General features: G+C 37.4%; 1 protein-coding gene across 9 annotated transcripts in view; it reads left to right on the forward strand.

The window, feature by feature from the left end:
• The window catches only part of PTPRM (protein tyrosine phosphatase receptor type M), a 482,101-nt gene that overhangs the window by 425,895 nt on the left and 28,785 nt on the right, over nt 1-27,421 (forward strand). For all 9 annotated transcript variants that reach the window (XM_055799826.1, XM_055799827.1, XM_055799831.1 and 6 more), the window contains 3 exons: nt 1,069-1,145; nt 3,967-4,003; nt 21,522-21,619. In XM_055799826.1, coding sequence (XP_055655801.1) covers nt 1,069-1,145; nt 3,967-4,003; nt 21,522-21,619 — 212 coding nt within the window. The remainder of the gene's footprint in view (nt 1-1,068; nt 1,146-3,966; nt 4,004-21,521; nt 21,620-27,421) is intronic.

Below are 27,421 nucleotides of genomic sequence, written 5' to 3' on the forward strand. Positions count from 1 at the left end.
GAACCTCATGTTCTTTCACTCATTTGTCTTTTAGGATTTTAAAGCTAAAAAAATATTCAGAACATGGATGGCAAATTTCAGGTGCTCTAATGCTTATTTACACTTACAACAAAATAATGAAAGTCATGAAGGTCTAGCATCAGCTGCAAGTAATATTAGCTCAGCTAGCAAGCAGCATTCAAAAACAAGAATACACAGGTATCTAATTAGCAAGAGAAACTTGTAAACAAAACAGCAGTAAAGTGGCTATTTACTGTATCTCCAGCCTCAAGATCATGCTCTCAATTTGTTTTAGCAACAGCTCATGCTGCATTCTGGAAAAGCCATTGTGTTTGGTTGCTTTTGAACCAAGAGAAGCATATGAAGTCACAAAGAAGAAAAAGCCCTGTCAGCATACAGACATTATTTTCTAGGGGGGGATCTAGCCTCTAGCGCTTCTTAATAACTGCTGTGGTATCATAAAGAAAATGAGGCAGCTGACAAGAAACAAATTTATGTCATGGTGTTTTGGACTGGAATTTGGAAAATACAGTTGGAAGTATTTGCACATTCCTGGATAGATATAGAAGGCCACAGTGAGCAAAATTCAGTGACAAAGCCATTATCTGTCTGCTTGGGTTTTGCCATTACTTTATTTTGCTTTCTTCCTTAAACATAATGAGTTTTCTTCAGAAACTGTAAGGTGGCAGTATGCCTTGTAAAATGACTTCAGCTTATTTTGAAGAACTGGCAGATGCATTTCTAAATGACTAAACTTTTGACAGCTTAATGTTATTTGTTCTATTGACAAAATGGAGGGGTGTGTCAGGGCAAAAAACATAATTGCAGTGGGTTCCACATTAGAAATATCCAAGACATTCAGACTGAAAATCAGAGGGATTTGGAAGACCTTATGAGTGACTGAAATGGGGATTAAATGTAGATACACTTTTCATCAACAACAAAACAAGAAAGAACTTGCAAATGCTGAGGTTTTACTTTGACTTTAAAGCAGTATTTTGATGAAGGCTTTGTTACTGAATGTGTCTTTAACTACTTTTTTTTTCCTCTCCATTTTTCCCATTTCAGATGATCATTCTCGAGTAAGACTGCAGCCCATTGAAGGAGAAACAAGTTCTGATTACATCAATGGAAATTATATTGATGTGCGTATACTGATGGAGTCAACAAACTTAATGTTGTGTTCAGTCAAAGAGAGAGCTGTTATTATTCTCACATTATTCATAATTTGTAATAGATATCACAGCTAATACCAGCTGCTAAACACTGCTGGAAAACACTGTCTTTGGAAGCTAGGTGTACACTAAAGGGAAAAAAAAAAAAAAAAAAGAAGCCTTGAAGGTTTTGTCAATAAGCAAATGAAGAGTCATTTCCTCCAAATGCCACTAGACTGAAACCTTGCCAGCAACACTATGGCTACTTTGCTGGTGCTTATATGGGCTAACAAAATGTTATTTTCACTTTCTGTCAACAGCTTGGCATCATTCCACATTTAAAAGGAAGCTGTTTGCATATTAATGTGACAAAACTCTGTAATGCCTAATGCAGAGATTTGCAATCTCTTGTCATCTCTGCACTTTTAAGTCGCCTTCAAAGTATATTCTGCAGCTGTTAACCAGTACTTCTAATGCAAGCAAGACATTTCATTAAATATGTAGGCTGTTTAATTATTGAAGGTGGCTTCTTTGTTCATTCTGCATCATGTTAACTTAATGTTTTACATTAGAATAAATTCTTTAAGAGACAAGGTGTTTTTGGTTAAAAGAATGAACTGAAATGTAGAATTGAAAATTGCTACAAAGTCAATACTATTTAAAGTCAGAAATCTATGGATAGCAAAGATAATTTTATTGTTTACATGGAGTGCTAGATATTAGGCCAAGTAAAACAAGTGTTGCTTCATAGGAATCTGTGTCTACTAAAGATTTCTTGTTCAGCAGTGTCATCATTAAAAAAAATGGTGTCACAGTTTACAGTTCAGATTTAATCACCAGTATGAAACAGGAATGTAACAGATGTTTTTCTCAGAGTATGGAGGAACTAGAGCTATACATGAGAAGCAGGTGCTTTAGTTGTAACAACCTGAAGTAGAAAGTTGTAACTTTCTGAAGATACCTCCTTCTATTGATATTTATTAGCATGTTCAAGAACCATTAAGTTAATCTCAGTCCCCTTCTGTTTGAAAGAATAGCACAGTCACCAAAAGGTAAAGCCACATATGGAAATATACTTAGATATTTTTCAACTCTGAAGGGAGTAATTTGTCAGGAAAGGAATGAGAAAGTTCACATTGGGGACCAAGATTTGAATTTACATTCACACTTTCTCCAACATTCAGGATTGTTTTCATTTTAGGCTACTAGTATGTTCTTGTGTCAGTTTTTGAATTGACTCTAAAATATTAAAAGATGTGAGGAATAAGGATTTGAACCATACAGTCTCATTTAAAATGTGGGTAAGAGAGCTGCGTGGCAGCCATTTTTGCTTATGGAAGTACAAGAGGATGGAGAGAATGTGGCCCTGAAAGAAACAATGGGAGAGAACCAAAAAATTCTGTCCCTCATCCTCAGCAAATGGCTTCATTGCAAAGCTTGGAGGACTGCAGACATCTTCCAAAGACAACTTGTACTACAAAACACAGCATTTTTTGTTCTTAATCTTGCTAGTCAGGTTTCCATTATAAATACTTGGGTTTTTTGCTACAGAAGCAGCTGCAATTTTACTCTTGCATGCAGTTATTAGTACAGTTGTCATGTTGTCAGATTAAACTTGTTAATAAAGGAATAGCACCGTCACAGAAACTATGAAATTTTCTTGGATAAAACAGAAAGAAGCAAGGGTTATGCTGTATTTTTCCAATACGTTTTTTCATGGGGAATCAAAATTGTTTGTTCGCAGCCACTAGGGATATTAGACAACATATGGGAGAAAAAAAATCAACTCTGTAGCTATCTGAACACTTCTCAGTTCACAGACTTCCAAATTTTGCTTCAATGTCATGTAAAGGGATCTATTCTGTAATTCATGTTATTCTTTCTGTGATATTCAAGGTATCTTCAGTTGTTTTGAGTCTTTCCCACCTTGCATCACTACAGTGCCCCTTGCACTTTTACAAAGAAATTGCAATGGCATGCAAACTGCAGCTTTAAGTTCTTCCCGTTGATGATTGACAGCACATCCTAACCACTATTAAAAGATCAACAGTAGTATAACTGAATTTATCAATGTACTAATGCATGAACTAAACCTTTGTGACACTCCCATCACATCAGAAACTCAAATACTATAGAAATTATATTGTTCTATGTTGGCAACCTATTCAATGTTGCAGAGATTCCAAAGAATATTAGTCTTTGTTGCATGGCCAGCTTGTGATTAAGTTGCTCTTGTCATCAGACAAACATAGGATTGTTTTATGTTCCTCCTATGTAGATGTGAACAAATATATTCATACCAAACCATTTAGTCAAATAATTTACCCTCCTTTTTACTGTTCGGAAGTGAAACATAAACAAATCACAGCGGACAGAGTGAACATCCCCCCACCCTTCCCCAGGCTGAATGCAAATCTAGCATTCTTTAGCTGTTAAAAAAGGAATAGGCTTTGCACTCAACAGCAGTAGCTTGGAGGTATATCTCGGCCTCCATGAGCATCTGATGCCATTAGTTGCAAGTGCCAGAGAGGATTTCATGCTGTTCATTTTCAGCAGAGCCAACAAGGGACTGAAAGAACATATTACTTCTGTCCCCTAATGTACAACACTGTAACTTAAATATCTTGCAGAAAACACATTTGCTTCTTGTTCCACTTCTGCCTTGCCCTTACCCCACTGGAAAGAACTTTTGCATATAATACATTATCTGTATTGTTGTGGTTTTTACTCAATACTACTCTAAATGAAGTTTCAGTAATAGCAACATAGCCAAGGTGTACATTGCTTATTTTTTTTTTCCGATTTATTTTAGGGTTATCATAGACCAAATCACTACATTGCTACACAAGGTAAGTTTATCACCTTTTCTTTTTTGTTATGTGAGGCTAAGAGGTTTTGGTACTTGGATTATGGTTTATACCATATGCATTCTTGCAACAGTCAATATCCAGGACAGAGTAAACTCAATCACTTAGGCAGAAGTAAGCAAACTAAATTATTACCTACTTTTTAGGTATGTCAAGTAAGCAGTCCTTTACCTTTGTGTTCAGATAGGTTCTGAGTAGAAAAGCAAAATATATCCTTTTACTCAACATGTTTTTACTCATGAAAAAAGAAATAAGCCATGGCAGAAATATTCAGTAAACTTTTCAGAGAGACAACAGTGTCATGAAAATGTATGTTCTGTTAATTGTTCAATGATAACTAGGCTTCAGGTCCTTAAAATACAAATCACTTCAGTTAGCAAGTTTTAGTGGAGGACCCAAAGAGATATTATGCTTGCAGTGGGATTCTTCAAAGGGATCTAAACAGACAATTTTACAGGGCATTGTTTAAAAGCTTGCTTGTGAACAAGAATCTATTCCTTTGTCAACATGCAAATTAATTGTCAATTTGTACTTGTCTTCAAAGACATAATTTGCCTGTTCCGATGCAGTTGTGGGGGAGGTTTTTTTTGGTCAAGTGCAGAGCTGGAACAGGTGGGAAAGATGAATCTTCTGTGACTGCTTAATCATAATATTGAACAACATGCCAATCTCCTGCCTATGCTTGGTTAGCATACACGTGAAAATCAAATTGCTCCTCCACTGCTTGGAGGGAATCTTCTGTGTAACAGGTATTCTGTGACAGAGCTTCCTGCGTTTGTCTATGAATGTGGAGAAGTTGAGCTACACCCACATACGTTATTTCAACACATGCCCAACCTTTCAAGAGAGCCAGCTGGAGTACTGAGTATAATATACTCAGAATAATCTTACCGTGTGTAGGATTTAGAGGTCTTATGTAATTTTTAATGACTTTTTATCAAGGCAGATAAAATTTTGGCTATGTTAAGTAAGATATCTTACTGTGATTTCAGTTGTCCTATAAGTAACCCCATCTCCAGCTTCCACTCCCCACTTTTACCAGTGGGAGTATTTGTATCTCTGCCTCTCTGTACTTCAGCTCCAAACAGTCCCAAATGAGGGACTACTTTGTCAGATGACAGTGGGGCAGGACACAGATCTTACTTCTAGAACCACCTCACTACTTTTAATATTACACTTTGAGACCAGAATTATAATTTGTGCTCTTAAAATATGAGCCATTTAAATGTGCTGCTGCTTCTGCTTCTGCTACCCACCCACCACGTTCCTAAGTCCACAGTCCTTCTACAGATGAGCCAGACATGAAAACTAGGACAGAAATGCAGCATTTTCTTAATTCCCTTTGGACTTTTACACCCTCCTTTTCTAAGAAGAAATTGATTGTTCCATTTAACCTTTAGCTAATGATGCTGCTGTTTTTCACCTTTAATTGAATCCTAAAATAAAAAGATGCACAGTTAGCATTTTGCTTGCAGTTTGTACTACAGTTGTTTTCGTCAGGAGGTTCACCAGATCTCCCTGACAACTTTCTGATAGACATATGAGTTCCTATCTGAAGCAAGTTTAAATGCAGCTTTATCACTCATCGTAATACTTGAATAGCAAATACCAAGCCTGAGGTTTTTATACTTTCAGCTCTTGAAGTTAGGTGTAATAATGTATGAATAATGTACTGAAAGTCTACGTACCAGATCCATTAGCAAGTCACAAGAGTTTCTTTGCCACACTTTTTTACTGATACAGTGTCAAGAAGTACCTAGTCAAGGAGAATAAAAGGAGTAGAAACAGGTCTTCTTCCAAGATGTAAAGGATATATGATTGTTTCAGCTGTCATTCTTTGGGGCAGGTCTCATCAGTTTCTTCCGTGTAGGTGTACACAAGGATGCCTGACCCCACCTGTGGTGCAATAAGTAAGAAACTGACTGAAGAATATCTTCATTTAAAAATGGGCATACAATTTACAGCTAATTCAAAATAATGTGGCTGTGAGGTTTTTGGAGGATTACATCTTTAACATCTTATTTTTTAAGCAGATTTATATCTCCGATTTGGAGGAATGAAGAGCACTGATCTCAAAAGGTTTATGTATTCTCTCTGACACTGTCCCTGGCCTGATGAAGAACTATGAGAAAGTTTCTTTTCCTTCCTCTGTCTCAGCTTTCCTATCTGCTGAATAGGGTTAAAAATACTCATTTGCTTTTTATAGTTCTCTGCAATGTCCTGATATATGCAGCTGTGTAAAGGCTAGCTAGCGTTGTTATCCAGTACCCCAACTTCCTGACAAAGCCTTTACACAATAGTAACACTTTCAGTAAGGTGCAATCTCTGTCTCTTGTAAAGATTATAAGGTAACTGGGAATAATCTCTAAAACTCCTTTAATGCACTATATCAACTATGAAAGGAAAGACATTTGTTTCGCATGGCAAACAGACTATGCCTGGGTATGTCTTCCTTACTAGTAACCCAGCCATGAGCCACAGCTTGCAGTATAGCCAATGATGTCTGTGCACTGATTTAGAACAAACTTTCATATAGATACCTATAAATGCATCAACACAGCACAACAGTTAAGCTGCCTGTTTAATTCCCTTGATGTCTGCTTTACATCATTCTTTGAATAACTTTTCCCATTCTCCCTTTGCTCCTCCACTGCAGCTTTCACAGGTGCACATGCCTATTGTTCTTTGAAGGAAAATATCATTACGTGAGTCAGTTTTAAATCTCCGAGGAGTTAGAATGATTGATACTTAATTTCCCTACGTTCTTCTTAAGCTGCATTCAACATATCAAATGTTAATGAGCAAATATAATTGTTTGAAGTGAAGAAATAGGAAATTTAATCAGTTTGTAATAGACAACCAATCTGCTTTTAACAGAGCTGAGAGCTGCATAATTACCTGTTTATTAAAGTGTTACTGTCTTCCATACTAACCAGAGTTTGACATACAGACTGGTATCTTTCGATCTTGGCATTCATCCTGCTGCTAATCTGAATTAGGTGGAGAAGCATATTTTAAAAGACTTAGCTAATGGAGGCTTTCTCAACTAATAACCAAAAAAAGGTTTACTTCCATTTTAAGTGTTACATTCAGAGTGTGCAATTTCAATTATAAAATTAATATCAACTTTCCTTTATGTGATAAGTATAATGTGAGTGGTAGACTGAATTTACAGCTAATAAAGACTTTTGGTGATCTGCTTTAATAGGTAAAACCAGATAAGATCTGCACCTGAATCACCGTGATTAAGTAGAATCCCTCATCACAAGCTGGCATATTGGGTCATGCAGAGCCAGCAAGCTGATGCAATTTAAAAATTGCTATTTTGTTTCATATATCACTTGTTCCCATGGATATAATTCTTTTAAAAAATAAATATATAGTGGAATATCGAGCTTTTGTATGATCTGTTCAATTTACTGACAGCTAGGGGTTTTTTTCTCCAGGAGTTACGTAATCAATGAATTTTAACCAGGTCCTTTAGTGAGAGTATTAGGTTGAATATCTGTATAGTACTCATTCTCACGCACACTGTTGGATGGTCTTACTATTGGATGACTGTTGTTGATCTTGCATGTCTCACCCTGATTACTAAGCAGGAAAAACAAGTCTTTTTTGTATTTACTTGTTCTGTGTCCGCTGAAGTTCATGTAGTTAAATGAGCTATGACTTAGCTTCTTTTAGCAAATGTCTAGCAAAGGTTTTGTAATGCTTCCTCCACCACTGCACCAGTGACTGTAAATTATGAGTGACAAACGAATGCTAATATAGCTCTACAGCAATGCTCATTGCTGTTTCCACCAGGCTGTTTTTGAGCAGGTCAGTCGTATGAAACAGCAGATACTCACATGCAAGCTGCATGTCTTTATATATGAAGTACCTTCCTTTGTGCATCTCAGACTTTTGAGTACTCCTCATGGTTCAGACTGTCTCTGCTTGCTGCAGCCTGCAGAGGAACCAGATCTAAGATGTTTTGTGGAAGTACTTCAGAGCGTATCTTAATGCCTCTAAAAAGTTACTCTTGAAAGTAAAGCAGCTTTAGCTTTAATAGCTCAGTGTAGCCTTTCAACCTCTTTTTTGTCTGTATCCAATTGTAACGCAGGTGCTAAACTGTTTCTCTTTGTGTATTGCTGATTATGGAGACAAGACATTTAAGTCAAGTTTCAGTCAAGAGGAGTTTTTTAGGTATGAGTTTTAAATTTCCAAAAACAAATGTTTACAATGGAAATGTTTACAGTCTTCACTACAGCAGCATAAACTTGCCACTGTAATAACCCCTTTCATATTCCTTTTCTTTTCTGCAAAATATGTGACTTTCCTCCGCACATGACTGTATATGTTGTGTGAACATTGTAATAAGGGTTTTCAGAAACAAAAATACATTTTCTTTCAAACTGAAAGTTCCCTTTCAGGCATCTGAAGCAGAAACATTGCTTTGAATAATAACACTCTTAACTTCCTTGGCAGGGTTTTTGTTTTTATGTTGCAAAAAGTTGTCAGAACTACAGCAGCGTGGAAGCTCCACACTTCTCTTTACAAAGAAATTTTTGCTTCCATGGTTTTAGCCTCCAGATGAAAATCAGCATTTGAAATTTCTTCAGGGACAATTGAAAAACAACAAAGCCAGATAGTTATACAGAGTTTTTCAGCCTTATGTATGGTTGTCATTTTGGCAGGATGTAGGGTAGTCAGGCTGATTTTGAGATATATATACATATATATATAGGAAGTGATTGAATCCTATACACCTGTATTAATCTGTATTGAATCTGAAAGATTCAATTGTTTTTGATGCTGATCTTACTGCTTAATCATCAAAATGTTAAAAAGGTGGTTGAAGCCATCTGCCCTCAGTAAAGGAGATAAAGCCATTCTTAAGCACTAAATTGAGTAGTGAGGCTTTCTGAAACATGTCCTTCACCTATTTTGCAATCATGTGGCAGATGGCAAAGAAGTTGCTTTTTTTCCCACACCCAAATGCATACAGAAGTAATAGACCCTTTTCGTATGGAAGTGACACCTCCAGGTTATATTGTGAAGCCATATGGCAAATTCACTAGATCTCTCTTACTACCATTTTCCACCGAAGGCTGATGATAATAATTACAACATTTAAGCATCTTTTTAAAGTTGGTACTTTCACTAGTGTTGAAGACAAAAAGAGACAATGTGTAGTGAGAACTAGTAACTATCAAAGTCAATACTTTTTAGCAGTTGCCACATTATGGTACATGTGAATAGCAGTTTCTCTCTGCCTCCTTGTTTGTAATAGGAGATTTTAGTGATAGCTGTGTTAGAACAGTTATCTTTCACCATTTTCATGATTCCTGTATTTTTCTGTCTTAATCAGCTGTGTGGTGGTTTGTCTATACAGAGAATGAGATGACCCTGCTGCTTTCCATTCAGCACAGAAGGCTGTAAACGCAGAGCTAGCGGAGTTTTCTAAAAGAGACAAAGTTGGCTTAGGCTCTGCTGCAGTGTGTCACTTCTCAGAATCTTCGTGTGTAGACCAAGTGAAACAGAGCATTGTTGGAAAACTGCTGATAGATCCATTAGCAGATAGAGCCATTCACATTCCTCACATATGTGTGGCTACATTTTGCATGAAATACATGCCTGCCTTTCATAAATCTTTGGAAATTCTTTGAAAGTATAAACAAGCTCTAGAAATTATTCTGAATAATTACTGAATGTTTATTTGCTAATATAAATTTCTACATCCCATGCAGGCTGTTCTTTCAGTTGTTTGTTAACGTAGCTTGTGAAACAACAGTTTGAGAAACCGATGATTTTTCTGTAGCCCGTTGTCAAAGCCACAGAGGAGGAAAACGCAGTCTTTCCATCCTTTTCCCCACAAAGACTGAGCAGCAGGAAATCAGACGTAAAGGTCTTCAGAGCATACATAGATCTCCATCTCAAAGACAAGATACTGGTTTGATTTCTCTGTTGTGGTCAGTCTAGAAGAGATACATCAGACTTCATATCAGAATTCAGAAGTAAGAGAAATGAGAAACTGCAGTAATTAAGGAGACAAAGGTGAATCAGGCAAAAGGAAGTGTTTCAAGGTTGTATTGTAGAATATGGAAGATTTTGTGAAAAGTAATGTATTTGTCCTCTTTTCAAGGATGTGGCTGTAAGATATGTCCTGCAAACAAGGAAGTTATGATCTCCCTGAAACTCCAGAGCTGAGCAAACTGTCCTTGTGAACCAAACACGCTTTCAGAAAAGAACATTATGGAGGTGGCCCTGTATTGCTTAGCTGCTCAGACTCCTAATTGCCTAGATTAAGCACTAGAATCCAGTTTTTGTCCAAGGAAAGTATACAACGTCAGCCTTACAAGTGTACCTCACATGTCTGTATTTTGAGGGGGATGTGAATTATGAAAAGCTGGCGCTTGATGATAGGATTTCCATCCTTGATAAAGAATCAGCCATAAACTGGACTTGATGGGAAATTTATCTGGCACTCTTGACAGAGTGCTGTTAACATGCCTGTAAACCAAGAAAGCCTAATGCTAAACCAGAAGGAGCAGAGAAATGCAGTTTGTCAGGAAAATCACGTAGTCAAAGCATCTTTTCTTTAGTGAAGTTTATTTTCCAACTGGTCTTCAGCAGCCTGGAGGAAGCTTGGCAGCAGGTGTAAGGAGGTTTTTCATCTCCTCATTTGCTGAACAAAAGAGTTTAGCAGATGTACAAACAACATGCATTTCAGAAACAAATATATCAAGAAACAATAAGGCAGCTTTTTTTTTTGTCTTGTCACCATATCAAAATCTTTGAAACCTGTCATCTTTCCTCTATTTTATATCCTTTGGTGGGAACTGAAATCTCTGTATTGATATGGCCACCAATGCACATGATAGTCTGGGTGATTTTGAAGCATTGCCTTTGAAAAAAGAAAGATATAGGCTTATTGGATTAATTTCTTTCCCTATCCATCTGTATTCTTCCGTGCAGTTGCATATTCAGATGTAGACTTTGTGGAGATTCCCTCTGCTGCTGCTAAATCTCATTCTGTTGCAAGTATGTTCATGTTATTGTGTCTGTACTAAGCACAAATACATGCTGCATGTTAGAATGGCTTTCCTTGTTTACAGTGTACATCAAATACTGCAGACTCCATAAAATACAATAAAAAATAGAATTAAAAGGTTAGTGTTGCCCTTTCCTGCTTGAAGTGGTGAAAATAACCAATGTGCTCACAAAAATAATAAATGATGCTGCTGAGAGAATTTCTTGTCATGCAGATTTTATTTTTATCGTTATTATCTAGAAGTTAAAAGGAAAAACATCCAATACACATTTATTTGTTAATGACCTTCACATGTATCTTGATCTGGCTAATACTTGTTTGGTTCTGACTATTTCTATGACAGAGGAAGAAATGAATGTACCAAAGTTCTTCAGTCTTAAATAAAAAAAATATATTGTGAGTGATATATCTCGCTCATTAGATACCTATCAGGATAATAAATTTGGTTGTTCTAGCATTTTTACTTATGCTTTAATGTAGACTAAATTATCTTGTTTGTTCATCTGAGTAAAGTGTTCATGATAATGCACTTAAACTCCCAGCACAAGTTTAAAAAATACAGCATCTGAATATCTTACTCACACGCATGAGCAGCATTCCTTCACAATAAGGTCCTTGGGGAAAAATAAAAGAAACAAGTAGCCAAAATGAACTCATATTTTTGAGCTGGAGAATAGTGATGATTTTACTACATCCTGATGCTTATGATTGACTCAACATGAAAATAGAAAGTAGAAATGGGAAAGACTAATTAGGTTCTTTCGTCCATTCCCTAAGGAACTGTCTACTGAAGGGGATAAAATGATCTAAAACTTCTCATTCATCATCAAAATTGATTCTGCATTGCAACCTGATATGAAGAACCCAGTCCAACAAGTAAATTACCTAAGATTTTTGTGTTGGAAATGTTACAGACAGCATGTTTTTTACAAAATAAATGCCATATTTGTTAATCTTCCCAAGTTCAGATGGGCTGCTTAGAATGAGTGATTAATAGGTATTCATATTTCCGTAATGCAAATCACCCATATTGAGAAAAATGCACAAATCAGAAACTAAACGGCTTTCTTACTGGAAAACATTGATTCAGCTAAACTGAAACTTTTTGTTGGACTGCTTTCACAAAGATAGTCCAGGTTCAAACCATGGGCTCAAGGCTCCTGGAATAAGACTTCAGTCAGAGCTGTGAGCTCAGATGGAGAACCAATACCTCATGTTGCTCTTTGATCTGAATCAATTTGGACCTATCTCTCAGTTTACGAGATGAGTCACCTATCGTTCTTCTGACGTGCTTGGCTGTAATTAAACCATTAAAAAGTTTGTGGGACATGGAGAGAAGGAGGGTCCATGTGTGAGTGAGACCAACTCTGTTTCTCTGTAACCAGTGCACTCCACTGGAAAATACTTCAAGGCCTCTAATTACAGTTATTCAAAGTATTCCTGTTCCAGAGCAGAAGAAACTGAAACACACTCCCTGCAAGACACTGCCTAGCAGTGCTCTCTTAAAAGCTGCGTAAGGCAAACGTCAAGACTCTGGCCTTACGCCGGTGTCCCATATAACCCTCACGAGGGTATCCCTAACCCCCAGGAGTGCCACATAACTGCAAAATTTGGAAGCTACTGATTTATCCAGCCTGAGAAAATGTTAATGAGAGGAACAGACTACTTAACATTCCCACTGTGTGTCACATATATTATACAAAAGAAGTTCATCAGTTATACTGGATGAACTACATTGTTTTCTTGGGCTTTTTAATTTCCTGCAGTTAAGATCAGAAAAAGCAGCTTTCTTGAATGGCATAATCATAGAATCATGGATCATAACAGTACATGCATGGCCAGTAGTACTATGTACACAGCTTTTATTGCAGTCAGCTTTGCCTGATCTCAGGCTAACTGGAGAAATCTGGACCATTTCCGTTGCTGCCAGTTCCTCTGTTCCCAGTCTGCAGTACTTCTGTGTCTAGTCAAAAGATGTTATGGAATGTGCTATTTATTCCTTGAGAAATTAGATGACATTTTCATTTTATTTTGTTGATACAGAACAAACTGAGCTAGTATTGGAAATTTAGCTGTGGAGAAATGTCAATCAATAAGTGTGTAACGTTTTATTAGACGGAAAGTTAGCTAGTAACATTAGCTGTAGAGTTATAAAAATGTCTTAAATAACACCTGCCAAGAGTGCACAAAGTTTGGTTTCAGGCTTAAAAATATTTAAGTGCAGCAATGACTTGTTTCTGAACATGGTGGACATACTAAAGTGGAGCAGGAAGAGGTTAAGATTACTCAGAAATGGCTAGGGAGCTGGCATATTGTGGCTGCTGTATGTCGTACCAAGCCTGTTCAGTTCATTCGAACCCTGCCTTGCTCCCCGTTGTCTCTCAAGGTATGTTGGGATGGTGACTGTAAGGGACATGAACACCTTTTGTGTATTCATGGGCATTTAATATGTAATGCAGCTCCCACTACAGTGGAGGTCCAGTCCCGGACTGGAATTTCTAGATGGTATCATAATACAGACAAATAAGGTATAGAGATGTGCACTGTTCCAGCCTAGGTAGATCTGTATCAATAAGGAAAAGAAAATGCCATATGATATTCCAGAGAATAAATACCACATCCCCATAAAAATTTCTGACTACCCACAGAATCACTGCAGAATGGGGTCGGAGGAAATGCCAGCAACAGAAATGATCCAGCTGTAGCCAATAGTTTATGTGTATGTGTACATACACACACATAAAATAGTATTTTCAAACTGATTATCTAGTTTTGTGAAATGAACAATTTTAATGAAAAAATTCTCTGGAATAATCAGTTTTGTCATTACTCAAAGGATATATTTTTTAAGTATCTCTATATTAAACTGGGATTTTAGAATGCAGGGTTTAGGGGTTTTTAATTTTAGCTAGCTGTAAAATGCTTGCATATATTTCATAAAGCAATAGGACTGTAGCTCATCATTAGTGTACATTGTGAACGGCATGTTACAGGCCAAATGATTTTATGTTCTTTTTACATTTGGAAAGAGATGGAGAATTTACAGGTCAATCTCTTTCATGCTGCAAAAGGTCTAGTGCTGCCTCCTCTAAATATAGGAGGAGGTGGTGTAGAAAGCCAGCCAAAGCACTGGTCAGTCTCATGGGAGCCATAGATAAAAATTCTACATGCACCTCAGTCACTTAGTAATCTAAGCCTTGTTGAAAGCTAATGGGACTTGAAAGCACTTTGAAAATTTCATTTTGTGACAGTCAGCAGGGCTTGCTGACTGGCTAGTCCGAAACAGGTAGGATTTAGTTTGTGCTTGAAAATCAGCCAATTACTATTCACTGTGTTATCCCTTGGCTGATAATGAGAGAAAGCTGTGTTTTTCCTGAGAAAAGGATACAGCAGAAAGCCTCTATGTTACCAGTAGCTGCACTTGGCTGGATTTGTCCCAATAAAGCATTTCAGCTTACTTTATAAGCAACATTTTCCTGAAATGTCAAGCTAACAAGATTCAGTCAGATCTGTTTCTTATTGACAATTCATCTAAGGTGAGGAAATAATGAAAAATGCATTTTAAATTCATAGCTCAGTCCTGATTAACCCACTTGAGTGTAGCTGAGGTGGCTAACTGTGGGATAGTGTTGCTGTACACTGTTTTCTTTTTTTGCGTTGTAAGGTGGTATTGTTGCAAAAGGCCAAAAAAAGAAATGGTGGACTGGCTACAACTCAAATATAGATCCTGCATATCTCTGATATGCACAGCATATCTGAAGCCTGGGTTAAAACTAGCATTAGAAGAAACTGAACGTTTTTTATTTGTTTGTGAATTAAATTCTGGTAGAATTCTTTCTTACAAAAGGATATTCTTTCTTACCTAACTATGAGTTAATTACTGCCTCTTCAAACAAGTGGCTCCTCTCTGTGCCATCTCTGAATCTACTACCATGGAGGAATCAGTTAATATAAGGTTTAAAACTGAGGGGGAGCTTTATTCCATACCTCACATAAGAGTAGCCATAGCTTCAGGCATCTTTGCTTGGGCTGCCTGCTGGCTTAACATACTTACAGGGAACCAATCTCATTGGAAGTTCATCCACAGCTTTGTTTATTTGTATTTTTCCAAGGCAAGAATGATTTGCAAGAAAGTTTTATCAAGAAAGCCAGCATAGCTATATAATTACAACATAGCCCTGCTGGAGATTACACAATAGTTAATATTTGTAAGGCTAAATTTAGAAAGTGCTTTTCAAATGCCATCACAGTCAACACTATAAGTCAATGAAATTAAATGGCAGGAGTGAGAATGTGTTTTTTCAGCTCATTGCAGGGGTTTTGTTTAATTGCATTGAAATTCTTTAGTGCACAAAATGGCTGTGGCTAGGATATGCAGAAGTGACAAATAATAAATACTGAAGTATGGCAGCTAGAAACCAGCAATTAATAAATAACACTAAAGCATCTATGGCCAAGTTTTTCCAGTACAAACATTTGTTGCCTTCTAGTGTGCTCATTCTTACAGTGATAGGCCTATAGGAGACTTCAGTGAAAGTGAATAGATGGCTGGCAGAGGAGTACGTTTTACCCTCCATGCTGTTTTAGTTTCTGGAACAGATTAGGGAGGACTTTAATTAAAGCATTAGAAGCATCCAGGTTATATGACCTGATTCTTTTTCATCCCTATTTTCTTGACACCTTAAAATACAAAATACCTATCTGTCTCCATTTTGATAGCTATGAGTGAGGGGTGGGCCCATATGGTTTAGTGATATCTTGACCACAATTTTATCTCAGACCTAAAAATTATTCACTCTCATATAAGCCTTTAAAGTCAATTTAAGTGTATGTGTTATGTAGAAAACGGATGTTTAAACCTTTTTTTGAGAGAAGTTATTGCAGAAAAACTGCATGATCACTGCCTGAGGTTTTGCAGTTTTTATAGCAGAGCTTTGTTATGGACTTCGCTGGCCTCCACAGAGGTACTAAACCCTTAAGAACTCCTGGAAGGGTGAGTGAAAGTTAAATGCATGCTACCATAGATATTCAACAACTATATGGTAAAGACTGCACTTGACAAATCAGATTATCAGCAACTGACCAGATCTTCAAAGTATCTTCCTTTCAAAAACCAGCTCGTTTGGGGAGGGCAAAGATGAGCAGCCTACAGCGGTGCTGCTGCGTGGCAGTGGCAACACAATTACAAAGAAATACTGAACTAGCAGTTTATCTTGCTAGTTGACTAAATCAGCACAGCTGGGATCTGGCACTTTCCTTTATAGTATGCTATTTTATATAGAAAGATTAAGACATTTTATTTTAGTTTAGTTTATGAAAAAGTGGAACCTAATCTTACACTCCTTAGTCTACACCTGGTGACACAGAGGTGCCCAGGTCTGCAGAGCTGCTGACCACTGATGCTTCCCATGAGGTAACTGGGAGGCTGGCAGAACTGGACACTCATGAAAACCTGATCACATAATGATGCGTCTTCAAATTCCTGTTGATAAAATCTTGGGCACATTGCCTTATTGAGTAGGGAAAAAATGTATTTCGGTTAAGGGAGATGTTCCCTTGCTGCAATCAGTGATATTTATAGTTTAAAGTAACATTTAACTGCAGTTTTTTACATAACTTCTGAAAAGGTGTTTTGTTCTTACCTCTGAATTCTAGCATGGTTAAAAGAGCGAGTAACATGCACTTATAAATTATCAGATCACCGGACTGGCAAAGCATTAGTAACCCTATAATTTTGTTTCCTTCTGTGAAGTTCTCTGTAAGATATCCTACTAACAGCTAGTCTGACCCATTTAAGAGGTTGATTAGGAAAAGGAGAATTCTTGGACTTTTTAGTCTATTATCTTGTAATCTGTTCTCCTAGTATTTTTTTTTTTTTTTTAATCTCTGGTTTTATGCTTTCATGTGTAATGGGTTTGGGTTTTTTTGACAGCATAGTTGCAAAGAGTTTCATTGCTTTTTGGCACTTTTTTTTTGCCATGCAGCCATCTATGGTAATAAGAAAACATTTGCTATATCTCAAGCTCATTTCAAAGGGATCGTACATCATGAAGAATGAGGACTAAAATGCAGCTCCCTTTATGCAGGTTTTGCTTCAGCAAAAAGTGAAGACAGTTATCATTGCTACTAGAAGCAGCAGTAACCATTAGGTGAGGGGACCATTTTATAACTACCTCCTTACACGGGGTGGATATGTCTACTTGCTGGAAGGATTTTTATTGCTCTCTTTTCCAGATGGAATTTAACTGCTGCAGATACAATTCTTGCATCTTGTCAGCTGCCTCTATCAGCACATGCTAACGGCTGACACTGCCCGTGCACTGTCCCCAGGGAGCCTTTGGAACTGAAGGGTTTCTGTTCATTTTCTGCACGTTTTTGGCTTTGATGTCTATCATTGAATTTGGTCTCGGGTGGAGCAAACATTAGCTTGTGGATTTGACATTCTATACTAGAAAAACGATACAGTTTTAGAAGCTGTTTGTTCCTTGTTTAGCCTGCTTGCTTTTCTAGAAATTGAAAAATGACCCACAGATTTAGAAGTCCCATCTGAGTAAGTGCTGGAGACATTGCAAGATTCTGGTTTTACTTGTTTCTTTGTGTGTTTGCTTTCTTTCCTGCTTCTGAATACTTTTTCCTGTGTTCTGGGCCAGTTTGTCACGTTTGAATTGATCACATACCCAGCAGCAATACCAGTTGTTAGAACTGGGTCTCACAATAACAAGCAGAAATAGAGGCTCTAGAAAGCTCTGTGTACAGAAGCACCTTCTTAAGAGTTTAAACCATTCTTAAAAGCTGTGTGATTTTCCATTTCCTAGGATGCTTGCATTGCCAGGGCAGCAGCTAACAACTACTGGTAATACAACTAATGCTTGTGGTATATACAACTGAACAGTTTTGTTGAGTTTTTTCAATAATGCATTTAATTAGATTGGGGATTGGATGGTTGATTTCTTTTTCTTATTTTCCTTTGCTTTTCATCTTCTGCTTGCAGTATGTTGTTGATTTCTTTTTTTCACAGCAGAAATCTTTGATACCAACTACCATATTGTGTAGCTAATGGGGTACGCTGCAGGCTTACTGTTCGGCAGCACAGTACCTTCTCTTCAGACCTTCTCCTCCCGCAAGGGGACAACTGCTGAGAATAACCTTCCTGCCTATTGTGCACACATCTGTTAAGTTGATGCTTAGAACAATTATAGGCTTTTTCTCTCCCTGCCATGAGTGTCTGGAATCAAATTGTTCAGCTCTTCATGACAATAAATCCTCCAACCCTACCTAGCCTCTAATGCTTTTCAATTCTGGCTGGAGACAAGTAATAATTTATTCATATGTCAGAAAATAATTTGAAAAATGTCAGGAAGAAAAGCAAAATGGGGTAGAAAAGCATTACTTTCTGAGACTTTAAGGTAGATTTTCAGGTGTTTGGGGTTTTTTGCTTTCAGTGTCTGGAACATGAAAGACATTTGGAGGCTACGTGTAAGAATTAGAGAGGAAAATCATGAAAACACTTGAGAATACTTGAGGAGAGCAGGAAATCCTGTCAAGCACTTTTAATTATGATTGTCTTATCATTTGGATAGTACGATTGAGAGGAGCGTACTCAGCACTTTAGAATGGGACATTTCTTCTAGAAGAACATTTGGAATCAACCTTGAAAGACTTCTCACAGCTCACCATTTTCTCTTGCCTGAAAAATGCTATTACCTTTTCTAAAGATTATTTTTTCTCATCATTTATTATCTTTTTTTTCTTTATAAAGAATGACAAATTCAAAATCTTTAGGAAGAAATCAGTGTTTAGTATCTCTCCCCAGTTGTAATTTGTGATCTCGGGATCTGAAATGTAGTAATCTTTAAATCATGAGACAAATTGTCTGTAGAAAAAAAAAAAAAAAAAATCAGGAATAAATTGTTGCGGGTTATCCCAGAACTGTCAAAAAGGAATGAGTGTTACAAAGTAGGGCCCAACCATCTTGTATCTCAAGTGAATCTGTAGGAAAGAAAGCTGAAATAACACAGAAAGAAACTCACTACCTTGCCCCTCAGTTCCTCCATGATTCTGGCTTCTGGCAAGGAGAAAAGAAAAGGGCTGTATAGACAGGATCTTTTCTCACCTTTCCTGCAGCTTTAGCAAGAACATATTCCAATGAACAATCTTGAAACATCACATAATCCTGTGGTGACAGAAGACAGTGAAGCCATTTACATTTGCTCCTTTAAACCAGGTGGTGAATCAGGATTCTTTAACAAGCAATAGTGTTGTTATTTTTTGTCTTTGATCAAGTTTAAATAACCTTAATAATGTGTTATGAACTTGCAGATAGACTCTTTCTAGGACACTACTCTGTGGAAAGCTGCCTTTCCATAATCCTGTTTTTAGCTACACTCCTTCAAAGATGATAGCAATAGTAATTTTGCTAGTATTTGTTTGAGATTTGAGAGGAAGGAAGGAGCTATACAGAGACAGTATTTTCTTACAGTGAGTAGAATAGTCTCCTTCCTTTTACCAGTAGGAGAGGTTGACCCAAAAGCTTTCTAATGCTGTTGTGACTTCAGTTGCCCCAAAAGCTATATTGAATCCTACATTATTAAAACACAAGCAAGCTGAAGTTTCTCTGTAATGTATATTAATTATCTTACTTCAACATTCAAAATTGCATTTGGACTGTGTCTGTATTACATATCTAGAACACTTATGTAGAACTAAAATACTTATTGTAGTTTTCCGTATGGTGGAGTGATTTAAATCTGGTCATATTTCAGAATGAAATCTCACAAAATTATCACCTTTTCTCTGCTGCAAATTAAAAGGAAAAAAAAAGTGTCCAGCTTTACAGCCACAACATCAGCTTGAGTCTGGTAATTTCCGAATCAGTAATTTTAGGTTCTGCTGTTACTTCTACTCAGAGACCTTCTAACATTTCTTGTGTTCTAACAGTCATAGCTTCCTGTTGTTTTTCTCCTATCATATGAACTACCAGGGCAAATAAAAGACAAGTTGAGTGACTGTAGGGAAACCTGTGAAACTAGTTGTTTATATATAGTTGTATATGCAGCATTTTTAAAAGCATAGGAGGCAAGGAGGAGAATACATAACTTCTTTAAGTGGTGTATGCAAATTATGGATGAGAAAATTATTCTTTGAAATTGCTGAAGATAAATCTAAAAAAATCTGAAGGTTTAGACCATTACCATCCTTTTTCTTAAACTGGAGTTCTAAGTAAGTTATGTCATAACTGTGATGCTATTTGCCTAGTTCGCTGGTTTTGACTTGCTTATAATATCACAGAATCATGAAGCCATAGAATTACAGAGTGGTTTGGGTTGGAAGGAACCTTCAAAGACCATCTAGTCTTTGAAAGACCACCACCACCACCACCCCGCCATGATAATAATAACAATAAAGTATTACTACATTTTCCACTAAGTGCTCCCTTTCAGAGTGAAATTTTTATTTTCAAAGTACCAAAATATGGGTGCTAAACTACCCAAATATGTCAAACTATGGTTTTGTAATTTTTTAAGAGTGTTGATTTCTTCACTAGAGGAACATTTGGCCAATAAATTATCCATTTTAGCCAATTTAAGGCATTCTTCAAAATAAGCAACTAATAGCTTACTGCAGTGTGGCAGTTCAGTAATGGACGTTAAATTTATAGTACCTGAAAGGATTTTATATTTGTTTATTCTTATTGGCTCAGTGATTTTAAAGCAGTGGTTTAAAATTGGGGTGGCACACTGAATGTCATGTGAAAGACATGTAGGCTAGGAACAGGAGCAGGCACGTGCAAAGTGGTGTGGTGGTTCGCAACATTTTACATGTCTGTAACGTTTCCTGTGGGCTGGTACCCAGCTTTAGTAGCTGCTAGAGGAAGCCCTTGTGCATTCATCGACAAAAGCACACAGAATGTTGGGGAAAGCACTGCAAAGGACATGGCTGCCATGGCATGCCAGGGTTCTGTACTGCTTTCCCCACTTTCCCACTATTTTACAAAGTGATAGATGGCAGCAAAAAAAATCTCTAACTTCTGTCTCACTTCAGGAAGTACAATTTAGGAGCTGGGGTAATTTGATGATAGTGTATACTAAGAAAAATATTAGAAACTAGGAAAGGCCACATAGTCCACTGAGGCTCATTTCATTCCAAATATACCTTCTCTACGTTATTATTCTATTTGTTAAGAGAAAGAGTAATGTTATCCATTTTTTATAATTCCACTTCTGGGTATTACAGCGATAAATACTTAAATGCTGGAGAACTAACTTTCTTTCAGAGCACTGTTTCAGGGGAAAACTATTTAAATGCAGATGGGTGGGATGACAGAAAAGAAATTGACCCTAAATGAAAAATATGATGATAGTGATATGAATATATGTGTATAGTCATGGTTTCTCAAAGTTCCCCAGAGACAAGCTTCCAATCATGAGACTTTCAGATAGTAACCTTTCACTTGATTTATTGTTTCAGGACCAATGCAGGAGACAATATATGACTTTTGGAGAATGGTATGGCATGAAAACACAGCCAGCATAATCATGGTTACTAATCTCGTAGAAGTGGGAAGGGTAAGTGATTTTTGTACTTAAAAAGATGAAAGACTTCCAAGGTGTTTGCTTTTGAAAATTAAATAGCAGACCAACAAGATGCTTATGCACTAAGTAGAGCACATAAAATATTTATGACTGCCTGTACTAAGAGGTTCATTATCAATTATTTTTAAACATGCCTTGGATGCTTGGCTTTGATAACATTAGCACAATGAAAAAGTAACTGATAAAGCTACATTCTGTACAACATAGCCTGCAAAGACTGCCAAAGAGGGAAAGCACCGTCTCTTTGTGTATATCTCAAACATACCACTTCTATTAAGGGAAAACAGGGAATTGGTTACAGAACAAGGTATGGTGTCATCTTTGTTTTATTAAGGGAGGCTGAGGGAGAGTAATTCCGAAACAGATTTCTGAGAAAAGTAGTTAAACTGTGAAATTGCACCTTATTCATAGTGTATAAGTCTACATCAACCTGGTTTGTTTAGGTTTTTCTTCCTGTAAGCCTTCTGGAATAAAACAGAAAAAAAATAGCTTTAGTCATTTGTACACTAAATTTCTTGACCAGAAGGTCTTCTTCAGGAGCCAAGTAGTAAAGGAAAGCTTGAGTTACTGTGTACTTTTCTTTCTTTGCTTGATAACTTCTAAACTATGCTTCCTACTCAAGTCATTATGGCTAATTTTGTTTTCAGCATGTACAGAATGGAACCATTTTCTTTGTTTCTCACAACCGTCAATAACTGAGTCTTTTAATTTACTGCTTTGTCTATGCACTGGTGTCTTAGTTCCCATTTGGGATGTTGTTTTCAAAAAAATTGCCTGGGAACTGGGCATATGAAAACAAAAGCATTGCTTTTATTGCACCTACTGCAATTATTGTAAATCGAAGTGTTGAAATAAGAAGTGCATGTATCTTGGTGTGAGCCTCATGGTTTTAAGAGATGTTTTTAATTTCACACTGCTGGAGTGGCTGATACCCCTCTTCCCTGTGGCATTTGCATGAGGAGAGTAAGCGCTGTTTGTGTGGCGTGAATCAAAGTATCAGATCTTGTCACCTTTTTAGCAAGTCCAGTTTTACAGTCTCAATCTATTCTTCCTTATGTCCTTTGTCAATTGTTAATATAAATCCTATTGTTTAGATATCTGTGTGCCTAAGCCTACCAACAGATCAGGTGCCAGGATTATTCTTAGATACAATAAAAGATGGGGTTTGTGACTGCAGTTAACACCTGCTGCAGGAACACATGTACGACTAATGGCAGAGGCAAAAAAGGATCATGGTGGCCACTTTAAAAATTCAGTCCCTTGAGTGAGCAAGAAGGTAGAAATATTTGGATGGTCATGTATCAATTCAAAACGGATGGATCTGTATGAATAGGAAGCTCTCCAGCAAATGTCTTTGTTAAAGCTTTATACACATTCATAGGTAGCCAAGCACACAATTTAAAAAGGGATGTTTTCAGCGTATGGATAAATAAGTCTAACAACAAAAATAGCATACAGTGTGAAACCATGTACTATTTTCCTAAAGTCAGTATTTGAAAGTATCAATTAGAGTGAACGGTCAGGTACCAGCCAGGGAGATGCCAGCCTTGGTGCCAGTGTTGGCAGCCCCAACTCACATCGTTTAGGTATGCAGCACCTTCCCTTAGCAGCAAGCAACAGTTTGTGCCACCATGAAGATTTCTTCAGGGTGCAAGAGTCCTAGTGGGATACAGATCTGCAGCTTTGTTGTTTCTGGCAGTGGTAGAAATGACTTTGTTCTCACTTTCTCTGGAGGCCAACATAGGTGAGATCAGAGAGCAGAAATTGAAAATGAGCTTTTAATGGAAATGAGGTCATGCGAGCCACAGAACAATGCAGTCACTCCTCTGCTGGTGCTTCTGTCCTAGTCCCAGAGCTGGACCCATCAGCAGCAAGAAGGCATGCTACAAACACACCATCTGTCCCGCAACCCCTAACACAAGCTCTGTGCCACCTTGATTAATAATGATTTTAATGGACCTTTTGGTAGCATTCCTGCAGGGCAAACCTTGTAACCTTCCCAACCTTGAGGTTTCCTATTGCAATTGCTATTGCTAGTGTAAGATTTATAGAGGTTTATTATTTTACTTTTTAACCCTCCTGACTCATTATGTAAGCCAAGGAGGAAAATTCCTTTATATTTTCAGGAAAGAGGAATATCTATTTAACATGTTTGCCACATAGTGTACGTGCTTCATGAATTAATCATTGAGGGGGCGTATGTGTATTTGTTTACCAGGACTGGCTGGATAGTCATTAAATCAGTGCTAGGAACTTGTTTCTTGCCCTGGAGCACTATGCATCAGGACTGTTTTAATTGGGGATGGAGGAATCACCATGAGGCTGTCCCTAATGCAAGCACCTGCTGCAAATGACTCAGTCCCCACATTACCCTCCAGCAGGGTCCGGGTACATCTGCCAATATCTGTCATTATCTGAGGCACACTTGTCAAAACCATGCATCCCTTTAAGCTCTTGTGTGTTCCAGCAAGGGACCCTTGTCAGTGTTTCTGGCACCTGCAGACTGCTGTGCACCTGGTATTTAAATGGCACATAAATGTGTTTTGATTGTTTTCTCTCTTTAATGAACCCACCTGAGGGATATTTCACTCTTTATCTAGTAGCCTGTTACCCAGTCACTCACATTTACACTGCTTGTGTGGAAATTCAGAACTCACTTGTGCTGTTATACTAATCCATCTGCCAGAAGTCTTATCACAAAATCTGCAGGGCTCCCTAAGGAGCCTTTTGTACTGGTAATTTAAGCTAATGATTTCTAAACATATTTAGTCGGTTTTATGAAGACCTCATTAGAATGTGACTGTTTATTAAAAATCTAAATGAGGTCTCGCAGTCATTTAGAAAAATCATTGCTGAGTTGCATGAACAGTTCTTTGATATCGGATGTTGAAGTGTTTTTTAGTTAAGATTGGCCTAGTTTGACATAAGAACTTTCACAAAAAAACTAAACAAATAAGCAGCCCTTGAAGCAGCCTTGGAAAAAAAGTCTGTCTTCTTCAAGCTGGGGTCAACAACCTTCAACTCACAATGAAGTTCACAAAAAGGGAATGACAAGTAATTAATGGTATAATATACCTACATTTTAGTACAAGAATCAGAATTTTTGAAACCATACACTTAACAGGAAAAAGCAAAACCAAGACTCATAAAAACTCATCAGTGTGACCACAAACTATTTCAAAATCATGTATTCTGGATTATATTAATGCAAGAGGCCTCCATGCTCATCTTTCTAAGTGGTAGAGCAACTGAAGACAGTAATGTAATTTCAGGCAAAATCTTTTCCCAAGAGCTTTAGCATAATCTGGTGGATTATTCTAGAAGAAACAAAATTTTTTATTCCACCAGTGTAGCGGTGATCAGAAAACAGTCACAAGCAAGAAAACATCTTGCTTACTCCAGGAGACTGCTCTAGACTACAGACTCCAAAAGACAGAGCTGGATCCTTCTGTGGAAAGCAATGGGAATTGGATCAAGGTCTGTATGTACCGGCCAAAGTCTCAGGTTGCTTCTTGAAGTGCTTCAATATTTGCACACATTGAAATATTTCTTTCCTCTTTGAAGAGTTATGTTGGGAAGATTTAGAATATATTCAATTGTGCCATCTAGCTGTCACCTCCATCTTTGTTCTTGTTGGGCTGGTATGGTTGGCAGAATCAAACTTGGCACGCCACATCATTTGTCATTTGTCAGTAGTCACTTTCTCTCCCACTCCTTGTTTTTGCTTGAAGCAGAAGAAGTTTAATAAATCTGATTAATAAATGGTGAAGCACACTGATGAAATTCAGTGGAGTGGTTGATATATAAATATGCTGCAAGGACTCATGTTTGTCTATCATGGTTTTAATACAACAAAGTATTTACACAAAAAAATCACTAGAATTAATTATAAAAAATAAAACCTCACCCCAGGAGCATAGTAATTACAGTAATTAGAGTTTCTCAATTATTATCCAGAATTAGAAAACAGCCAGTGCTAATAGTGTTAATAAGCACACAAAAGACCCTTTTTTTTGAAAGGAGGCAAGGTTGACTGCAACGGAATGGATGTGACAGAAACAGGGGAATGAAGGTCAGCCACAGAGTGGTAAATAGCCCCTATGCCTGCAGGCACACCTTAGCGCTACCGCTACCGGAACAGCCTCTCACTGCCATCTTATCTCTCAGGAGTGTTGTGCTTTCCTGATAGCCATCTCACACTCCTCCTGGGTGACTTTTCCTTCCTAGGAGTCAGCAAGTCTGTGTCTGCACAGGGAAAAACAAAGAACACAGTGGTGGGTTACTTTTCCTTTGCTTGTTTTACTGGACCTGTGGATGACATGTTACATACATGGCAATCTTATCTGCCTTGCTGCAAAAATGTTGATGGCTCCAACTTTTCGGGGTTAAAAGAGTATTGGGGTCCACATGACATCAAGGAGACCCATGCAATGGTCTTCTGGCACAGAGGAAATACCTCCTTCATGCTGGCTGGCTAAAAAGTATTCCCAGTTGTAAGAAAGACAAAATCTGTCAGAAAAGAAATGCTCTTCTCAGGAAAGGCTGTATAGGACCAGCCCTAAGCAATCACATGTACATGTGTTTGGGCCTTGGATGCTCAGGATATGCAGCCTTGGTCAGCATTCAAGAGACATTTCTGAAACAGGTACAAATATGTTTCCTTAACAAACAAAGCCCAGAAGTCTTTATGTTGAACCGGATCTTCAGATCCAGCTGATGATCCATTTCTGTTATAGACAGACATTAGATGTCTGAGAAACGCTGCCAAGTATAGCCCTGTCCAAAGACTTCTTACTGAAAACATATTGCAAAAAAGCCAAACAAAAACATTCCAGCAACGTAAAAACTGTGTGAAATTTCCAATGGAGTTGCCACCAATTAGAATAAAAAAGGAAGTATTTGACACAAAGCTATTACAAAGCTTGCATTTACACATTCTACAAGTTTTGAGAGTCTTCCATGTGGAAGAACCCTCTAATAAACAAAGGTAAATTCAACTTGTATTTAAGATCCAGATCACCCATGACAGAGCTATTGCAGAGGTGAAACATAGTAACTCTTTAACACATCTCACAAATAACACGTTTGTATTTAGTATAAATGGAAGAACACTCTATCTAACTGAAACAGCCTCTACATGTAATAAGCCAAATTACCTACATTGGAATTAGTTCAGGATATGGCATTAGTGCTTCTTAGGATGTGTGTCATAGTTTTTAAGCATACTGGTGACTAAGATTCCATTTTAACTTTTCTGCTGAAAGAAAAAAAACACATTCTATAAATGAGAGGGAGAAAGGTTGCTGTGTGAAACCATTCCCTACCTCTAGGTAATTCTAGTCTCAGCTTCTAAAACCTGTAACTAGTGTCCTTCCCCATCTATGGAAAATTACTTTGTTTAATTATGTTTACCTAGAAAACCTGGTACCTGTGCTTATGGTACATAAATGTTATTATATATTTTGTTGTTATACTTTTGATTTTACTGTAATTCTAGCATGTCTTGTTGGATAGAGTAGCATTTTACAGGGTATCGATGAGAAAAAAGAAAACAATCATAATTTAAAACTATTGTAAATCTTTTGAGTCAGTGAGCCCTTCTAGTCATCAAATCAGATTTCAGCTTTCAAGACTTCTAACCAGAAATAACACGTTGGCGTTATTCCATTATTCGTAGCAGGGGAGGAGCCCTTAGGGAAAAAAATTGGCTGTTGTTCTTCAGGAAAGAGAAGGGAAGACGCTTTGCAATCATTTAATAAAGATGTCCCCAGACTG

The sequence above is a fragment of the Falco peregrinus genome, chromosome 3 (genome assembly GCF_023634155.1).
Source record: "Falco peregrinus isolate bFalPer1 chromosome 3, bFalPer1.pri, whole genome shotgun sequence".
NCBI lineage: Eukaryota > Metazoa > Chordata > Aves > Falconiformes > Falconidae > Falco > Falco peregrinus.